At 40.7% G+C, this 17,155-nt stretch overlaps 2 protein-coding genes across 2 annotated transcripts; one reads left to right on the forward strand and one right to left on the reverse strand.

Moving 5' to 3' along the window:
* Positions 1 to 11: 11 nt before the first annotated feature.
* LOC139397467 (transmembrane emp24 domain-containing protein 1-like) lies at positions 12 to 5,444 on the reverse strand. Its single transcript, XM_071144161.1, has 4 exons — positions 5,128 to 5,444; positions 2,208 to 2,305; positions 1,772 to 1,958; positions 12 to 1,576 (listed from the first exon to the last, which is right to left on the reverse strand). The coding sequence occupies exons 1-4, from the start codon at positions 5,317 to 5,319 to the stop codon at positions 1,358 to 1,360; spliced, it is 696 nt and encodes a 231-aa protein (XP_071000262.1). The 5' UTR covers positions 5,320 to 5,444; the 3' UTR covers positions 12 to 1,357.
* A 3,512-nt stretch (positions 5,445 to 8,956) lies between these two features.
* On the forward strand, positions 8,957 to 12,120 carry LOC139397468 (tumor necrosis factor ligand superfamily member 14-like). The gene is made up of 4 exons (XM_071144162.1): positions 8,957 to 9,282; positions 10,596 to 10,629; positions 10,807 to 10,893; positions 11,082 to 12,120. Exons 1-4 carry the CDS (start codon positions 9,082 to 9,084, stop codon positions 11,474 to 11,476), a joined length of 717 nt encoding a protein of 238 aa, XP_071000263.1. The 5' UTR covers positions 8,957 to 9,081; the 3' UTR covers positions 11,477 to 12,120.
* The last annotated feature ends 5,035 nt before the right edge of the window (positions 12,121 to 17,155 follow it).

Here is a 17,155-nt window from a genome sequence, read left to right on the forward strand (position 1 = left end):
TCCAACTGATGTCAACTGCAGAACTTTGCGATATGCCTTTAATCCAGTGCTGTTTTGTGGTAGCCAATAAGATTGCCTTATTTTCTTTTCCTGCACACTTTTGACACTCAAATTTGCACTATTGTACCTATAATTGAAAGGAATGGATCATTGAGATTTTATGGTTCTATAAATACAATATTTTTTTCAAATGAATGATTGGGTCTTGTTTTGTGGTGTTGGAGGTGTATAAAACAACTATGCTTGTGGTTGACTTTGCAACATTCTCCTGGCAGGAATCATTTTTTGAATGTCTCAACTCTTTGGCTTTGTCTCACCAGATCTCTGGCAAACACTATACATTTCAATAAAAATGTAATATCTGTAATTCAATAAAACCATCCCATGAGGACAGCCATTGATGCATGTAAGACTTATTTCTCTTGCCTCATAATTAACAGACTGATAACCACTGCAGCTTTTAATGTAAGCTTGCGGGATCAGTGGCTTTGCAAGGCTACTCTTTCTCCAGAATTAATTTATTTCAGAGTATAATGGGGTTTTTTTGTGTGTGTGTTTATTTTGCTGTAGTTGTGTTATAACCATGTCATTAAATAAATTATATTTGTAAAGTCACTCTTAAGATACCATGTTAAAAACATACTACCACATGATCTGCTATTGCATTGGTTTCTTGTTTGATAGATTGACAATAAATTGTCAAAACATCATTATACAGTGTTTATGACTCACATACAAACATGCACTTTTCTGCCACTCAAAAGCTGAATCAAGCTCATCACACACAAACATCACTAAATCCTTACTAACAGTCATTTACCAAACATCACTGTTGTCAATAGTGTCTCTTCTTCAATCTCTGAAACCATTACTTTACAGTAGGGTCCTGTTAGTCCCAACACCCTTCTATGGCATCTTTGATGAAGATACCACTGGGAAGGGTGTGGGGGTGGTGGAAAATACCATCGGGCCGTGTGTGGGTCTGCTGGAATATATCACTGGGCATGATGTGGGGGTGGTGGAAGATACCACTGGGAAGGGTGTGGGGATGGTGGAAGATACCAGTGGGGATGGTAGAAGATACCTCTGGGAAGTTTGTGAGTCTGCTGGAAGATACCACTGGGAAGAGTGTGGGGGTGATGGAAGATGCCACTGGGAAGGGTGTGGGGGTGGTGGAAGATACCACTGGGAAGGGTGTGGGGGTGCTGGAAGATACCACTGGGAAGGGTGTGGGGGTGGTGGAAGATACCACTGGGAAGAGTGTGGGGGTGGTGGAAGATACCACTGGGAAGGGTGTGGGGGTGGTGGAAGATACCACTGGGAAGGGTGTGGGGGTGGTGGAAGATACTACTGGACACTAGGGTTTGCAGACCCTCTTGTCGTCGAAGAGGCGTCGGAGGGTGTAGACCTGTGTGACGGCCACGGTCAGGATGACCAGGAGGCTCATGGAGGACCAGAACGAGACCCTCCACAGATTGTCCTCCAGTAGATAGCGGTCCCGGGCCTCGAAGGCCCTCAGCATGGTCTGAAGCTGCCGGCTCCGCTCCAGGTGCCTGTGCACTGAGTCCATGGTCTCCTACAGGGAGAGGCAGGGAGAGAGACAGTGGGTAAGGTGGGAGAGGATAAGAGAATAACACAGGAATGTATTGAACATTGAAAGCAGGAAAGAGATGAAAAACGTGAAACAGGAGAGACGAACAGGATGAAAAGACAAAATAAAGACACCAGTCCCAGTGGCTGAGCGTTTGGGTGTTCCTCCTGTCCTTCTCACCCTGATGTCTTCCAGTTTGTACTCCACCATACTCTCTGGCTCGGCCATGTCAGCCCACTCTTCATCGCCCCAGGTGTCCCCAGGCTGGCCCTCTACAATCACCTCGAAGAACACCATCTTCTCAGAAAGCTTACTGAAGCTGTTGTCAAAACACAGCCGGTAGTCTCCATCCTCTGTAGGCTCCACCCTGGGAGACAGACCAATGAGGAAGAACAACATGATGTCAGAGAGGGTCAGAGCAAGTCAGACAGTGTTCAGACTGTCATATAGAATAGTGTAGAACTTTACTGTCTGTAAGCCAGAGGATGGAAAGGTGTCTTTTGCATCACCTTACAAAAACTTTGAATCAAACACCATCGAGCATGGTGAGACCTTCATACCACTCCAGAGAAGTTAGAGGAGGTCAGGGTTGTGTTAGTAGGTTCTGCCCACTCACGTGTGGATGCCGTCAGATGTCCTGAACTCAGAGGCCAGCTTGTATCCGCTGGGGGAGATCAGGGTGAAGCCCACATCCAGGCCTGCACCTGCAATCACCTGGAACAGGAGGGAATGGATGAGATGATATTATAATCTAACTCAAAGTGTTCCTATGAAAATATCCAGTGTTACAGACAGACACTATAGACAGACTGAAATCCACCATGTCTACACACACACACGTCTTCACTTCCATACATACTGTAGACACATGAACACTGTGGTGGTGGTATAGTCAGTGTTGTAGTGGTGCCTGGAGAAGTGATTTTACACTCATTTTGGCCATTCCCAAAATGGCCCGGCCGACGACGGAAAAGTGCCCTGTGTAAAAAATGGAATGACAAACAGTGACATACACTCTGAATGGCCTAAAATGATAAATCCCATTAAGGTCTTTCACAGTCAGGCTGAACCAAGCTGTACCGTGCTAATAAGTTAACAGGCTTACTATTGAAACAGATAAATTAGGCTGTCAACTGAGTCAGAAATTCAGTCAGGTTTTTACTTTTTTTTAGCTTTCAAAGTCACATTTAACAGAAAAACTGGTCTGGGATAAATAAATAAAAAATGTTTTTGAATGTAGTTACCTTTCAATTCAAGTGCACAAGCACCTAGCACTGTTGTTTGGTTAGCTGTGTTTCTGTAGCACATGATATGGAGTTTGCAAAACAAATGATCACTGAATTGATGCAGGTAATCATGATATCATTCTGCCGGGTAAGCATAGACTACTTTGTAGCTAGTTAACATTTCATTGATAAGGATTTGGGGAAAGCCTCTATGCATTGTTACATTTTTCCTGATCCTTAATTGTTTGAAACCTGGATATTTTACTTCATATGAGTCATGTCTTACTTTGCTTCAAAGTAGCCTAAAGCCAAAATCCCACCATCGAAACGTAGAGGCAATTCCTTTAGAAAGACTTCCTCATATGCGTTCTCCTGTTCTATTGGTTTTCTATACATCTTCTGTCATTGTCTAGCAGCCAAAGGCATTATCCTAGTCATATTAGCAACCCATGATAGCTGTTACATCTTTAGATCTCCCTTCTTTCTACATTTCTAACAGATGTTTCCATCTCTGTCCATTAAATCGCTTTTTAGAACAGTGTTGTCATTCAAATGTCATTTTGGAACATTTGTGCATAGGTCTACCTCATAATAGTTTATCAACATTTTAAGCAAAACATTCTGATCTGTTCCATCAGCCTTATTAACTGATATGGCGTATACCTCCACTACACTAGTATATGCAATGCCAACTGTGAGTATATGCAATGCAAACTGTGAGTATATGCAATGCCAACTGAAAAATAAGTGTGTATACAGTGTATACCTGCATATACCTTCCACTACAACAATGGATATAGTATTTGTTCCAAGTATTTGCACAGCTCATGGTTCATCCGGTCATTAGCAGTCTCAGATTGCCATATTCAAACTCTACAACACAGTAGATATGAGTTCAAATAGATCCACCAGGTCAGGATCAACCGACAGTAACTTCAGCTAAAGCTACAATCCAACAGCAAGGAGAGGCTAGCCAGTATACCCACTCCCCAGCACCTGTCTGTTCATGTCAAAGGAGCACCCACTCCCCAGCACCTGTCTGTTCATGTCAAAGGAACACCCACTCCCCAGCACCTGTCTGTTCATGTCAAAGGAACACCACTCTCAGGCAGCAGAAACATAAGGAGGGAAACACAGCATGTTAGGCCATATAAACTAGGCCTTAGGCATGAGTCACTACCATTGCCAGTGTGGTGTCATTGTCTTGGTTAAGAGAGGGTAACAGACGGACAGACAACCAGGCAGACAGACACACACCACAGACTGCTGTATAAAACGTCCCAATCCCCACAGTCCTTCAGCTTGCTCTCTCAAGCTGTCATCTCTCTCAGCCCTGTGCGTCTCAGCTGTTGCTGTGTGGATACCACAGTAAGCCTGCCAGGCTCCACACACACACACACACACACACACACACACACACACACACACACACACACACACACACACACACACACACACACACACACACACACACACACACACACACACACACACACACACACACACACACACACACAGTCCACAGAAATGTGTCACGGCTTGGCGGGTTGGGTGGTGAGGAACATGACATCCTATCACAGACATGTGTCTGCCAGAGGGCCTTGGTACAGTGTGAAGATTGGGAACAGGGTTTCCAGTATGTAGAGTAGGCATTGATACCGTAGCATGATGAGCATCACTTCAACTTGAATCTATGAAGAGCCTAACCTGTAGTGGTTTACACTTTTATACGAGTCAACTGACTAACTCTGCAACCGTGTCTTCTAAATGACTAAAATGCTATATATAAATTGTAACAAGGTCGGGCCAGGGATGGCGCAGCTTCATATTTAATATGCACTTTGCAGCAAAGCGCATGACTACTAACACAGCAAGTAGGCCTACACTTGGTGGTAAGCGCTCTCCTTCTCTTTACATGTCTAGAGGAGAAGAAGAAGCCACAGGCCTACTACAGCTACTATTGCTCAGAGGTTAGTTAGAGTATCTGGCCTTATGCTGACACAGTGGATCCCTTTGTAAACACTTCCCCTGCCTTGACCCTTCATGCCGATGCCAGCAGCTTGTCAAGCTGGCTTTGTCTTATAGACTCCACCTGTATGGAAGGAAGATGCCTTATCTTATTATTTGCATCTGAGCAAAGTCCAAAGCATCTAGTAACTGACTGACTAATGCAACTTATAACATTGTTATAATAGAGGCACGAAATTGCACCACACACACACAAACACACGGAGAGAGAGAGAGAATGACACAGAGAATGTCAGCTCTGTTTTCAGTACCACAGAAAACTAAATTGTCCAAGACTGCTACCTGGTATTCTACTTCCAGGCTTCCGTTCTTCGTAGCTGTTTGGTAGAAACATTCTGTTCTACCTGCAGGGAGTTGAAACGTGAATTCAGTATCTTGGCTTTGTCCCAAGCCTAAAGTGAAGTCCACAGATACAACGAAACAAGACAGCAAATAGAGTCTTACAGCAACGCTCAGATCAAACATGGAACCCATTTGTAGCCTAGAAGCGACTTTGGACTTCAGAAAAAAGTTACAATCACTGTTGACTCATCGGTAGCCATGAATGCTTGTTCTTGTAGTCTAGTAGCCTACTTCGCTTCACTCATACCGCATTGTATACGTACATATTCCATAGACTGTCAGCGACCACGAGCTGTAGGCTATTTATTGCTTGTGATCAAAGTTAGTCATAGCAGGAATCAAGTCGCCTACTTCACCGAACAACTAGCTTCAGATCAGTTCTGACCACTGTGCGCGCAACTGAAAGTGAGTCGATTTTTTTACATCTCATCCAACAAGATAACCTATTATATCGAAGTTAGATTAGACCACTGGCAGAAAAAAATCTCACCCTGTTGCCCTTCTTTGACAATAACTTCACAAGTAGCGCGTGTGATTGACTGGAAGGGTGTGCAATACCAATGTATAGCAGTGGTGTGAAGTACTTAAGTAAAAATACTTTAAAGGACTAATTAAGTCTTTTTTTTGTATCTGTACTTTACATGACTATTTATATTTTTTTGACAACTTTTACATTTACTTCACTACATTCCTAAAGAATATAATGTACGTTTTACTCCATACATTTTCCCCGACACCCAAAAGTACTTGTTACATTTTGACAGAAAAAATTGTCTAATTTACGCTCTTATCAAGAGAACATGCCTGGGTATCTCTACTGCCTCTGATCTGGCGCTCACTTCGTTTGTAAATGATGTCTGAGTGTTGTAGCATGCCCCTGTCTATCCGTAAATAAATGAAAAAACAAGAAAATTATGCCGCCTGGTTTGATTAATATAAGGGACTTGAAATAATTTATACTTTTGCTTTGGATAATTAAGTATATTTTAGCAATGACATTTACTTTTGATACTTAAGTATATTTAAAACCAAATACTTTAAAATATTTACTCAAGTAGTATTTTACTGGGTGACTCACTTTTACTTGAGTAACTTTCTACTAAGGTATCTTTACTTTTATTAAAGTATGACAACTGGGTACTTTTTCCACCACTACTTAATATAAGGATTTTTAAATGATTTATACTTTTACTTTTGATACTCAAATAGTATTTTACTTGGAAACTTTCACTTTTACTTGAGTCATTATCTATTAAGGTATTTTTTACTTTTACTCAAGTATGACAATTTGGTACTTTTTCCACCACTGGGGTTATGTCAGTAACCTCCGGTAGCCGCTAGATTATGCTTGTAATAAACAGAGATGAATGGTTTATCTTTTGAATGGTTTAAGCTACAAAATATTATGACCCCATCACTGAAAGACATGACTCTCAGGAACACATATGTGTCCCTCTACAATGCCCAGAAGCCACTCAGAACAGAGTGGACAAGACCAGACACTACATCAGACTGCACAGAAGATCATACAAAATGATTGCCTGATGATCTTCTGAACTTCCCATAACCTTGCATTTCAGTTACTTCAAACCATACTTTCTTCAGATTGAAATACTTTCAAAAGCACTGTCAGACTGATTTGTAATAGACCATTTTTAAAAAGTCAACATTGGCTTTTGATTATATCACCCTTTTTTTTACATGGTGGGGTCACAGGTTTTTTTAAATATCAAAAGAGTTTGGGAACCCATGCCCTAACCTAACCCTAACCCTAACCTTAACCCCAAAACCTAACCTTAATCCTAACCCTAAACCTAAACCTAGCTCCTTACCCAAACCGTATCTCCTACACCTAATTCTAACATCAACCCTAACTAAACCCCTTAGAAATAGTCAAAAGTAAATTTGTTTACTATTCTTTTCTGGTCACCACAAGTATAGTTAAACACATCCACACACACACACACACGCACACGCACACGCACACGCACACACACACACACACACACACACACACATCCAGTGAGCACTGACTGACGTAGGATGTCCATGGATGTTGAAAATTTGGAACAATTTGGTCAGTCCACTTTGGTCTTGATTTGAACGTCAACAGAGGTTGATTTCCAGACCGGCCTTGATTTGTGCCAAGAATAATAGTCTATAATTGGTTCAGATTTGATCCGCTCTGGACCACCCTTGATTTGGCCTGAACATAGACATCTATGATTTCTTAAGATTTGGTCAGCTCTGGAGGGGCATATGTTTGGTTCAGATTTCATCCTGTCTGGACTAACCACATTTTTATCAATGTCCATAAAATACGTTTCCAACCTTCACTTAGAACTGAACATGAACGTGACTTCAACGTCCGTAATTATTTATTTTCAACTTCTTTCCAACATCTTTTTGCTCACTGGGCACTCATTTAATTAAAAAATTTGCCAGAATTGTCCACTCAGTAAAACATACACATCACATAAAAGTTGTCTAGATAAAAACACACATACACAACAGCATACACAGCATACCCAGTAGTAAACATACAAAAATATGTACACACATACAGCATATGCCTTGTACATACCATTTTTAAGGACAACTTGTTGTATGTTTTAGTTATATGACATATAGAATGTTTTTTTAGAAGTGTGCATTATGGTCAGAGAGGTGGTGGCTGGTGCTATGACAAAGGAAAAGCTTTACATGCTTATTGCAATGTGCTCTTGTTAGTTTAGATGAGGTTTAATCTTTGCCTCTGATCTAAGATCAGATTTCTACTGCCCCAGCCTGATCGCTAAGGGGGTTTGGAAAGGGTGCTGATCCTACATCTGATTATGAATATTATGAATATAGGTTTAGTTTTAGATTCTTTTCACTAGTGGGTAATTGAAAAGTAAAATAATTGAAAATTACTTTTAGAACACACCTTAGAGAGCATGCTGAAGCTATATATGGACACCCCTGCTGTGTACCTTTCATCCACTTCCTGACATAGTAAACCCCAATCCACCTCCAAGTGCCAAGCAGAGACGCATTTTTCCAGTCTTTGGTATGACTTGACTGGGGATCGAACTCCCAGCCTTCCAATGTCAGGGAGGGCAAAGCATGATCTTGACAAAGCATGATCTTGACAAAGCATGATCTTGACACAGCATGATCTTGACACAGCATGTGGTAAAAAAACAATACCATGAAAAGTCTTAACAACACAAGAATAACAATACAATGAACCATATGTTGTTGTTTTTACTTGAAGCTGCACTGTAAAGGATCATGAATATATTGGTCTTGTCATTATTTTATTGTTTTTGCTGGTAGAGACAGCAGACCACTCTCTACCAGATCAGATACTCATCATGAGAGTTGGTGAGAGTGAGTGAGAGGAAGTGTGAACAGAGAGACAAATTATTGCGAAACTCCATGTATGCTGTAGTAGGCTAGAGTGGGAGGGTGTATGTAGTGTAGTGGGGAGGTGATCATACTCAGTGCATGGCCACTCTATAAGATGCTCATTTGCATTTGCCTCGCTCTTTCTGACTGATTGAAACTTAACACCAGAGGTAACCGTTCTCTCTCTGTCAAGATTTATTTTGGTTAAGACAAGTTTTGCTTTCTGTGACTGCTCTTTGGGGAGGTGGTCGTTTCTGTGAAGGATTTCCACATTTCTCATATCTAGAAGTGGAATTTGTTTCTTCCACTACTTTTTGTCTTGTCTTGTCTGCTGAGGAGTCATACTGTACAACCCACACTAGTGCTTGGTCTTGCTCTGGGAAATCTCTCTGTGTCTCTCATTGTGTTCCGGGACCCCTGGTGCGTGGACCTCGCTCAGGTATTACTTGACTACCTCTTGGAGGATCCTTTAACAGTTCCTTATATTTTTTGATTGGAGAGATCATGGCTGAGGGTGGTGTCCCGTACCCCTCCGTGTTCATGGTGGATAGCCATGCAGCCTACCCACCGCTGCCCCCCAAACCGAGACCTCCTGGTCGGGGTGGTGTGGCCCAAAGCCTGCTGTTCTTGCTGGTTGGTCTGGCTTTGTGTGGCTTGGCCATAGAGGCCTGCTTCATCTACCACCTCTACTCCAAACAGGGATCTGTGAGTATCATCACCATGAGGTGGCTTCTACCCGTCTCCATCTCTGTTCTGTCTCCCTCAACACCTGAGAGTCTCTCTTCACACACATCTCTCTCTCTCACTACACAAATCTAGTAACAACTATGTATTCTTTCTACTATGTTCTTTCATCTCTCACTGTTTTATTTTCCCCAATCTCTTGCTCTCAACCCCACAACGTGTACAACTATTCTCAGAAACATCTTTTGTTCAGTCCAAAATGAAAGTGAATACATTTCCAGTGTCATTAGTTGATGTGTTCTTTCTCTCTCACAAATACATGTACAACCCATTTGCATCATCATATGGGAAATAATTGCTTGATTTGATTTACTTCATAGTCGCAGTCGACAAGACTGAAATGATGCAGAATGCACAGTTACATTAAGACAATACTTTAAAAACCCAAGATACTACATTCAATTAATAAATGATTATTTATAAAGTCACATTTGGTTACCCAATCTCTATGTATTTTGTACAATGTAGTAATTTACTGTTGGCCTTTTACATTTGTTCCTTTACTCCATTTTATTATGGCATTATCCTGGTTGAGAATAGAGTAATGTGTGGTGATATGTCACTTGGAATATTGGAACCTTGCTACAATTGGTTGTTTTGTTAGACTCTAATTGTGAAATAATTTTCCAAGTCTATAGGGAATAGAAACAAATATTAATTTTGTTTTACGTACAAACAGGTCTCATGACAACATAGTGAAGTTCTGTCATGGTCAGCAGTTTCTGTCCAAAGTTTGAGTTGGGATTCCCCTTGATATACGCATTTAACAGTTTTATTCATTCTTGTACATTTGGCAACAGTTGAGATGGAGAAGTTTATCAGAATTGGGCATCATTTCGGAGAATATGAATGTTCCGTGACGTACCAGGGGCCAGCATTCCATGTTCCACAGAATTGGTTTGTTGGTCAGGTGTTTGTGGTTATGTTGAGCTTCATGTGACATCATTTCCCCTGACCCAATCTGGTGGCAAGTGTGTGATGGTTTATTGGAAGAGGATAGAGCTAACCTAGTCTCGCTGCATGCACATGTACTGACGGGAAGACGGGGGTGGGGTGGTCTGGGGTGGGATGGGTGATCTACTTTGCTTAATTACCAGAAACCATAAGCAGTTCTGTTTATCTTTCCTGCGTATCATCTAATAAAATGTAAAGGTCACATTGCTGAAGGCCCAAATAACCACTTAAGGAACAAATTAACATTCTCACACATGCCTGTACTGTATTACCACAAACCTCTCTGTTCACTATGATGAAATCTCTATTCTCAACTGCAGGCAGAGTCAGGGTCAGCTAGTATGAGTATCCAAGGTATGTCCCAGACTATTTCTCCTTCTCTTGTTCAAACACTGTGACAAAATGACAAGGGACTCATCTTTGGTAGAAGATCCCGACTGAGTATTTTGTACACATTTGATAAATGCATTTCTGAATCATTCACCTTCTAAAATGTGCATCACTTCAACATAAACTTTGTTCCCAAAACAGACCATGAGGAATTTCCGAAGGAGGTTCCCCCAACTTCAAGACCAAACCCTATTGTGTTGCCTTCAAAACCTGTTGCACATCTGACAGGTAAGACCATTACCACCAGGCCATTTCAACTACACACAACCCTTTATATTAATATTTGGTCATGACAGAAGAGGGTGAAATAGAAGTACGTAGTAGTACATCAGATAGTATGGTGTTTGAAATAGTACATGAAGATAAATTCAAATGACAGAACTTTCCCCACATATTGACCTGTATTTGTTCTCCAGCTGGACCTCAAGCACCCCATGGAGATGGAGTCATGGTATGGAACATGCAGGCAGAACCAATCCTCCATGAAATGGAGTACAAAGATGGGAAGCTTGTCATCCAGAAGGAAGGCTACTACTACGTCTACTCTAAGATCTTCTTCAGTGAGGTCGATGTTGCGTTCACACACTCGGTCTGCAGAACTACTCCACGGTACCTTGGGAAGGACATTGAACTCCTTAAGTCCAGGAGATATTACCCCAAGTTTGGGAAAATGATGTCCACATCAAACAGCTACCTGGGAGGGGTGTTCCACCTCTTTGAAGATGACTCCATCTTTGTCAAAGTGAAAAATGTCACTCAAGTTCGGATACAACATTCCACAGAGAACGTGTTTGGTATCTATATGATATAATACGGGTTGATGATGAACATACTTTTTTTTAGATAGCTGGCTGATTATCATTGGTTTAAGGCATAATAATACGGTAGGCCAATTTACATGTAATATTGCTACCCAGGGCCTTCCCCCTTCCCGGCACATCCTCATTTTCTTTAAACAAATCCTTGCATCAAGATGCATTTCGATGAGTGGAAAATGTACTTTTGAAGAAAAAGCCCCTTTATAATAAATGTGGCATACACTAGGCTACAGTTGAGCAGAGGCGTTTTTAGGATTTCCACACATGGATTTTTTTTAGCAGGGTCGTAAAATAATCTGCCTTTTAAAAAAGGCATGTAGTTCTACGTCATTTACATGAAAGACATTAGTTGAATCTTTTAATTACCACACAACTGACTGAAATGGCTGGCTACTCTGACACTGACAAACTGAGATCAATCTGGTCTTGAATTCAAACAAACAATAGCCCAGGCCAATGAAGCGACACACGGATTGTACAATATTCAGAGGAAATATATATATCGGTATATCATCGGTTACAGTAGGTTACCAAATAAAACGTTGAGTGGCACACTGATTCACCTGATGATGAAGATGAAGCCATAGGCTTCTCACGGTGAGGGCTGATGCGCTAGCTGTGGCGCTAGCTGTGGCGCTAGCTGTGGCGCTAGCTGTGGCGCTAGCTGTGGCGCTAGCTGTGGCGCTAGCTGTGGCAATAGCCTATCTCAAGATGAGCTACTTTGAAAAAACAGTGCTGCTGTTAGCAAAAAATTGGGAGTTGTTAAGAAAAAAAATGTTATTGGTTCTAAAGACTGATCAGTATTCTCTTTTCACCAGTAGGCATTTGTTTTCCAAACAGTGTGTTTTTCCCACAATTTCATTTTGAAATCTACAATCCATAGATCCATAGATGGCAGTTCCCATTCAAGTCAGAACTGGCATCCATTGCTAGTGTACCCATGAGTTTAACAGTCAAATTCCCAGGGTAAGAGGTTACAAAACACTTCAATGGAGTATATATCTATGGCCAAAAAGCAACAAGCTGTAGCCTATTTGGGGCGCATGACCTTCCTGACTATAGGCATACAAGTATCTGCCAAAATAAAGGAAACACTTGAGTAACCAAGGGATACAAGGGATACAGTATGTTATGGCGTGGGGTGCATTTTCCTGGCATGGTTTATATCCACATGTATAATCTAAGGAGCGTGGAAGCTGTTCTGGCAGCTCATAGTGGCAGCACCCTTTTAACACACTTTTTGTTGGTGTTTGCTTAATTTTGGAAGACATCTGTATATGCTTGTGATAAAACTTAATTCACAGGTTTTTTTTAAATAAACGATTTATCCTCTGTGGCTAAATTCTGCTCTCGGTGTATTTTGAACATTGAGAGCCGGCCCCTGTGGTTGGATAAAAAAATAAATATATATAAAATAAAAAGTATTATTATTTTTTGCCTCTTGGGCCCAGTCCTTGACTCACACAATTGACCAGTCCTATTTATTTATTATGCAGTTATTTTTTTAAATTATTAATCAATTACCCAATCAAGACAGGGGACCCCCTACCTCCTCTCCTCCCCCCATCTGATGATTAGTAGAGCGGCAGCAGGCAGCAGCAAGACTCATTGAGAGCAGGGTCCTGAGTCTTCCTGTGATTGAGTATTGAGTGAAAAAGTATAAAATATATGCTACAGATATAATATATACTACATATAATATATATATATATATATATATATATATATATAATATATACAGTATATATTTCCTTAATAATTAAACATTTATTTAAAAACAAAAAAAATAATTGCTGCCTCTTGGGCCCCCAATGGGCCTGGACACAGATGTTTCAGCCCCGGTAAACCCCTGCATTAATCCGGCCCTGTTGCTAAGGTAAATCATAAAATTTGATAAAATTATAATATATTGATTGATTTAGCTTTTGTAGAATAAAACAATTTTTTATCAGTTTTGGTGGTGAAAGTGGTGAATAACATTATTAGGGATGTTTGTATTCACTCAGTGTTACTTCTCTTTTGTAAGTAGTGTTGTTATTGATGGGGGTTTTGGTCAGGAGGTAACACATTATGTTGATAGTCTGCCCTCAAGAACAAGAACAAAAGAACTGTATGACCGTTACCTCTGTATGCTAGGGTTCAATTTACAGACATCAGCTCTTTATTCTCTTACTTGTATGTTATATTGATTGACCTGATTAAAAATAATATATATATATATAATAGTATAAGGAAATACATAATATAGATATAGAGAAAAATATTTAGATAATTCGATATATTGACAAGTGGATATATTCTACTTTTTTTAAACGATTTAAGAATACCTGATATTCAGGTAAATTGCATGTAAACCACTGCATAGTGTTTTCATTTTTGTTTTTAAATAAACCTTTATTTAACCAGAAGGGCTCATTGAGATTCAAATCTCTTTTTCAAGGGCGCCCTGGCCAAGATAGGCAGCACCAAGTCATTACAAAAAATTACAGACAGACAATATGAAAAACTACAAGTCATCTAGTAAAAACCATTGAATTCACAAGAGTATAACAAAATGTAAAAAACAGCAAATTAAAAACATTGACAGGTCAGGGAATCAGCCTCAAAATCCTTCATCAGTGATTTAAAACCACCAATGTTTTTATGTGTTCATGATAAGGTCAAATGTTGGACTATCTATTTCCCTCTTTGTATACCCTCCATAAAATGACCAAGTAATTAACTAATTTCAGTACCCTCGACATGTTGTATTTCACCTTTTGGTGTTTTATATTTATTTAACATTTTATACAAATGTAAAGTAGTCATTGTCCTCCATATTCTGATAAACACGACTTATCAACTTCCATATATAGTGAGAAATAAAAAAATATATACAGTATGTTTTTTTCTTCTTCTTGGACGCTAGCGCTATGCAAGCAGTAGGCTATAGCTGTAACACATACTGGGTATTTTGTATATTCTATCCTGCAAATATTCAAATAAATAAATGTTGAATTTTTTATCTTTCTTACAATTCTGTGTGAGCATTATTTGTTACTTTAATTGATCCACAAAAATATATGCATGCAGGCATGTAACCACAAACAGACATATAGAGTCATCATGTAACTAAAGGGCTTCTGTGCTGGAATAGAGTCTAGAGCGTGGCTTCAGTAGCAGCGGATGCTGCACCCACTCAGTTGCATTTTAGACAGTCAGCCTGCGACCACACTAGGTGAAAACCACTTCTCTTTTCACCGTCCCCCATCCCTACCAACCCCCTGCAATACAGTGAAGCATATAATCCCCCCTTATACAGTGTCTTTGCTCCATTTTACTGACATAGAGAAAAAATACCTCAGAGGTCTCAAATCAACGGTAATAGATAAGAGTAAGATATGCAACCTGAGTATATGACAGTATGTGACCTGTGTTCGCATAGAGATTGTTATCTTGATTCCCTGACCTGATTAACTTGTTTACTGGTGACAGAGGTGATAAGACTGCACTGTGCAGGTTTTAGAGCAATGCTAACCACATTTGCTCACAACTTTGATATTACTTCCCTACCAAAAGTATCTGACCTCATTGATTGAAAACATGTAACAAAATGCATTTCCAATGTCTTTCCTAACCGGCTCTGCATTTTGTATTGGATGTGTGTATTCTGTTTCCGTTCTGCAGGGCTCATTTGTAAAAGAGACCTGGATCTCAGTATGAATCCCTGTTAAAATAAAGGTTAAATTAAAAATGTACACCATGCAATCATATACATTCACACTCACATTATACAAATATTGTTCCTACAGTACCAGTCAAAAGTTTGGACACACCTACGCAATCAAGGGTTTTTCTTTCTTTCTTTTTTTACTATTTTCTACATTGTAGAATAATAGTGAAGACATCAAAACTATGAAATAACACATATGGAATCATTTAGTGACCAAAAACATGTCAAACAAATCAATTTGAGATTTTTCAAAGTAGCCACCCTTTGCCTTGATGACAGCTTTGCACACTCTTGGTATTCTTTCAACCAGTTCCAACAGTCCAACTCATCCCAAACCATCTCAATTGGGTTGAGGTCGGGTGATTGTGGAGGCCAGGTCTTCTGATGCAGCACTCCGTCACTCTCCTTCTTGATCAAATAACCCTTACACACCCTGGAGGTGTGTTGGGTCATTGTACTGTTAAAAACAAATGATAGTCCCATTAAGCGCAAACCAGATGGGATGGCGTATTGCTGCAGAATACTGTGGTATCCATGCAGGTTAAGTGTGCCTTGAATTCTAAATAAATGACAGACAGAGTCACTAGCAAAGCACCCCAACACCATTACACCTCCTCCTCCATGCTTCACGGTGGGAACCACACATGCGGAGATCATCCGTTCACCTACTATGTGTCTCATAAAGACACAGCGGTTGGAACAACAACTAAAAATCTCCACAAAACAGATTTCCACCGGTCTAATGTCCATTGCACATGTTTCTTGGCCCAAGCAAGGCACTTCTTTTTATATGTGTCCTTTTTCTTTGTAGCAATTTTACGATGAAGGCCTGATTCACGCAGTCTCCTCATAACAGTTGATGTTGACATGTGTCTGTTACTTGAACTCTGTGAAGCATTTATTTGGGCTGCAATCTGAGGTGCATTTAATTGCAGATTTCTGAGGCCGGTAAGTCTAATGAACTTGTCCTCTGCAGCAGAGGTAACTCTGGGTCTTCCTCTCCTGTGGGGTTCCTCATGAGAACTAGTTTCATCATAGCGCTGATGGTTTTTGTGACTGCACATGAAGAAACTTTAAAAGTTCTTGACATTTTCCGGATTGTCTTAAAGTAACTATAACAGACTACAAAGGGAAGCACAGCCGCGAGCTGCCCAGTGACACGATCCTACCAGACAAGCTAAATTACTTCTGTGCTCGCTTCGAGGCAAGTAACACTGAAGCATACATGAGAGCATCAGCTGTTCTGAGCGACTGTGTGATCACGCTCTCCGTACCCGATGTGAGTAAGACCTTAAAACAGGTCAACATTCACAAGGCAGCAGGGCCAGACGGATTACCAGTATGTGTACTCCGAGAATGCGCTGACCGACTGGCAAGTGTCTTCATTGACATTTTCATTCTGTCCCTGACTGAGTCTGTAATACCAACCAATGTTTCAAGCAGACCACCATAGTCCCTGTGCCCAAGAACACTAAAGTAACCTGCCTAAATAACTACTGACCCGTAGCACTCACGTCTGAAACAATGAAGTGCTTTGAAAGGCTGGTCATGGCTCACATCAACACCATCATCCCAGAAACCCGAGACCCACTCCAATTTACATACCGCCCCAACAGATCCACAGATGATACAATCTCTATTGCACTCAACACTGCCCTTTCCCACCTAGACAAAAGGAATTGTGGTGTGTGGTGCCAGGACAACAACCTCTCCCTCAACGTGATCAAGACGAAGGAGATGATTGTGGACTACAGGAAAATGAGGAATGAGCATGCCACCATTCTCATCGATAGGGCTGCAGTGGAGCAGGTTGAGAGCTTCAAGTTCCTTGGTGTCCACATCACCAACAAACTATCATGGTCCAAACACACTAAGACAGTCGTGAAGAGGGCACGACAAAGCCTATTCCCCCTCAGGAGACTGAAAAGATTCTCAAAAGGTTCTACAGCTGCACCATTGA

The sequence above is a fragment of the Oncorhynchus clarkii genome, unplaced genomic scaffold, assembly GCF_045791955.1.
Source record: "Oncorhynchus clarkii lewisi isolate Uvic-CL-2024 unplaced genomic scaffold, UVic_Ocla_1.0 unplaced_contig_11351_pilon_pilon, whole genome shotgun sequence".
Classification (NCBI taxonomy): domain Eukaryota; kingdom Metazoa; phylum Chordata; class Actinopteri; order Salmoniformes; family Salmonidae; genus Oncorhynchus; species Oncorhynchus clarkii.

Bases quoted from the DNA above. Each gene is read 5' to 3' on its own strand.
- LOC139397467 (XM_071144161.1), bottom strand. From the start codon at position 5,319: ATGGGTTCCATGTTTGATCTGAGCGTTGCTGTAAGACTCTATTTGCTG. The intron at 1,959-2,207 runs GTGAGTGGGCAG...TCTGTCTCCCAG, and splicing joins ACATCTGACGGCATCCACAC to GGTGGAGCCTACAGAGGATG. The intron at 1,577-1,771 runs GTGAGAAGGACA...CTCTCCCTGTAG, and splicing joins ACAAACTGGAAGACATCAGG to GAGACCATGGACTCAGTGCA.
- LOC139397468 (XM_071144162.1), top strand. From the start codon at position 9,082: ATGGCTGAGGGTGGTGTCCCGTACCCCTCCGTGTTCATGGTGGATAGC. The intron at 9,283-10,595 runs GTGAGTATCATC...TCTCAACTGCAG, and splicing joins TCTACTCCAAACAGGGATCT to GCAGAGTCAGGGTCAGCTAG. The intron at 10,630-10,806 runs GTATGTCCCAGA...TTCCCAAAACAG, and splicing joins AGCTAGTATGAGTATCCAAG to ACCATGAGGAATTTCCGAAG.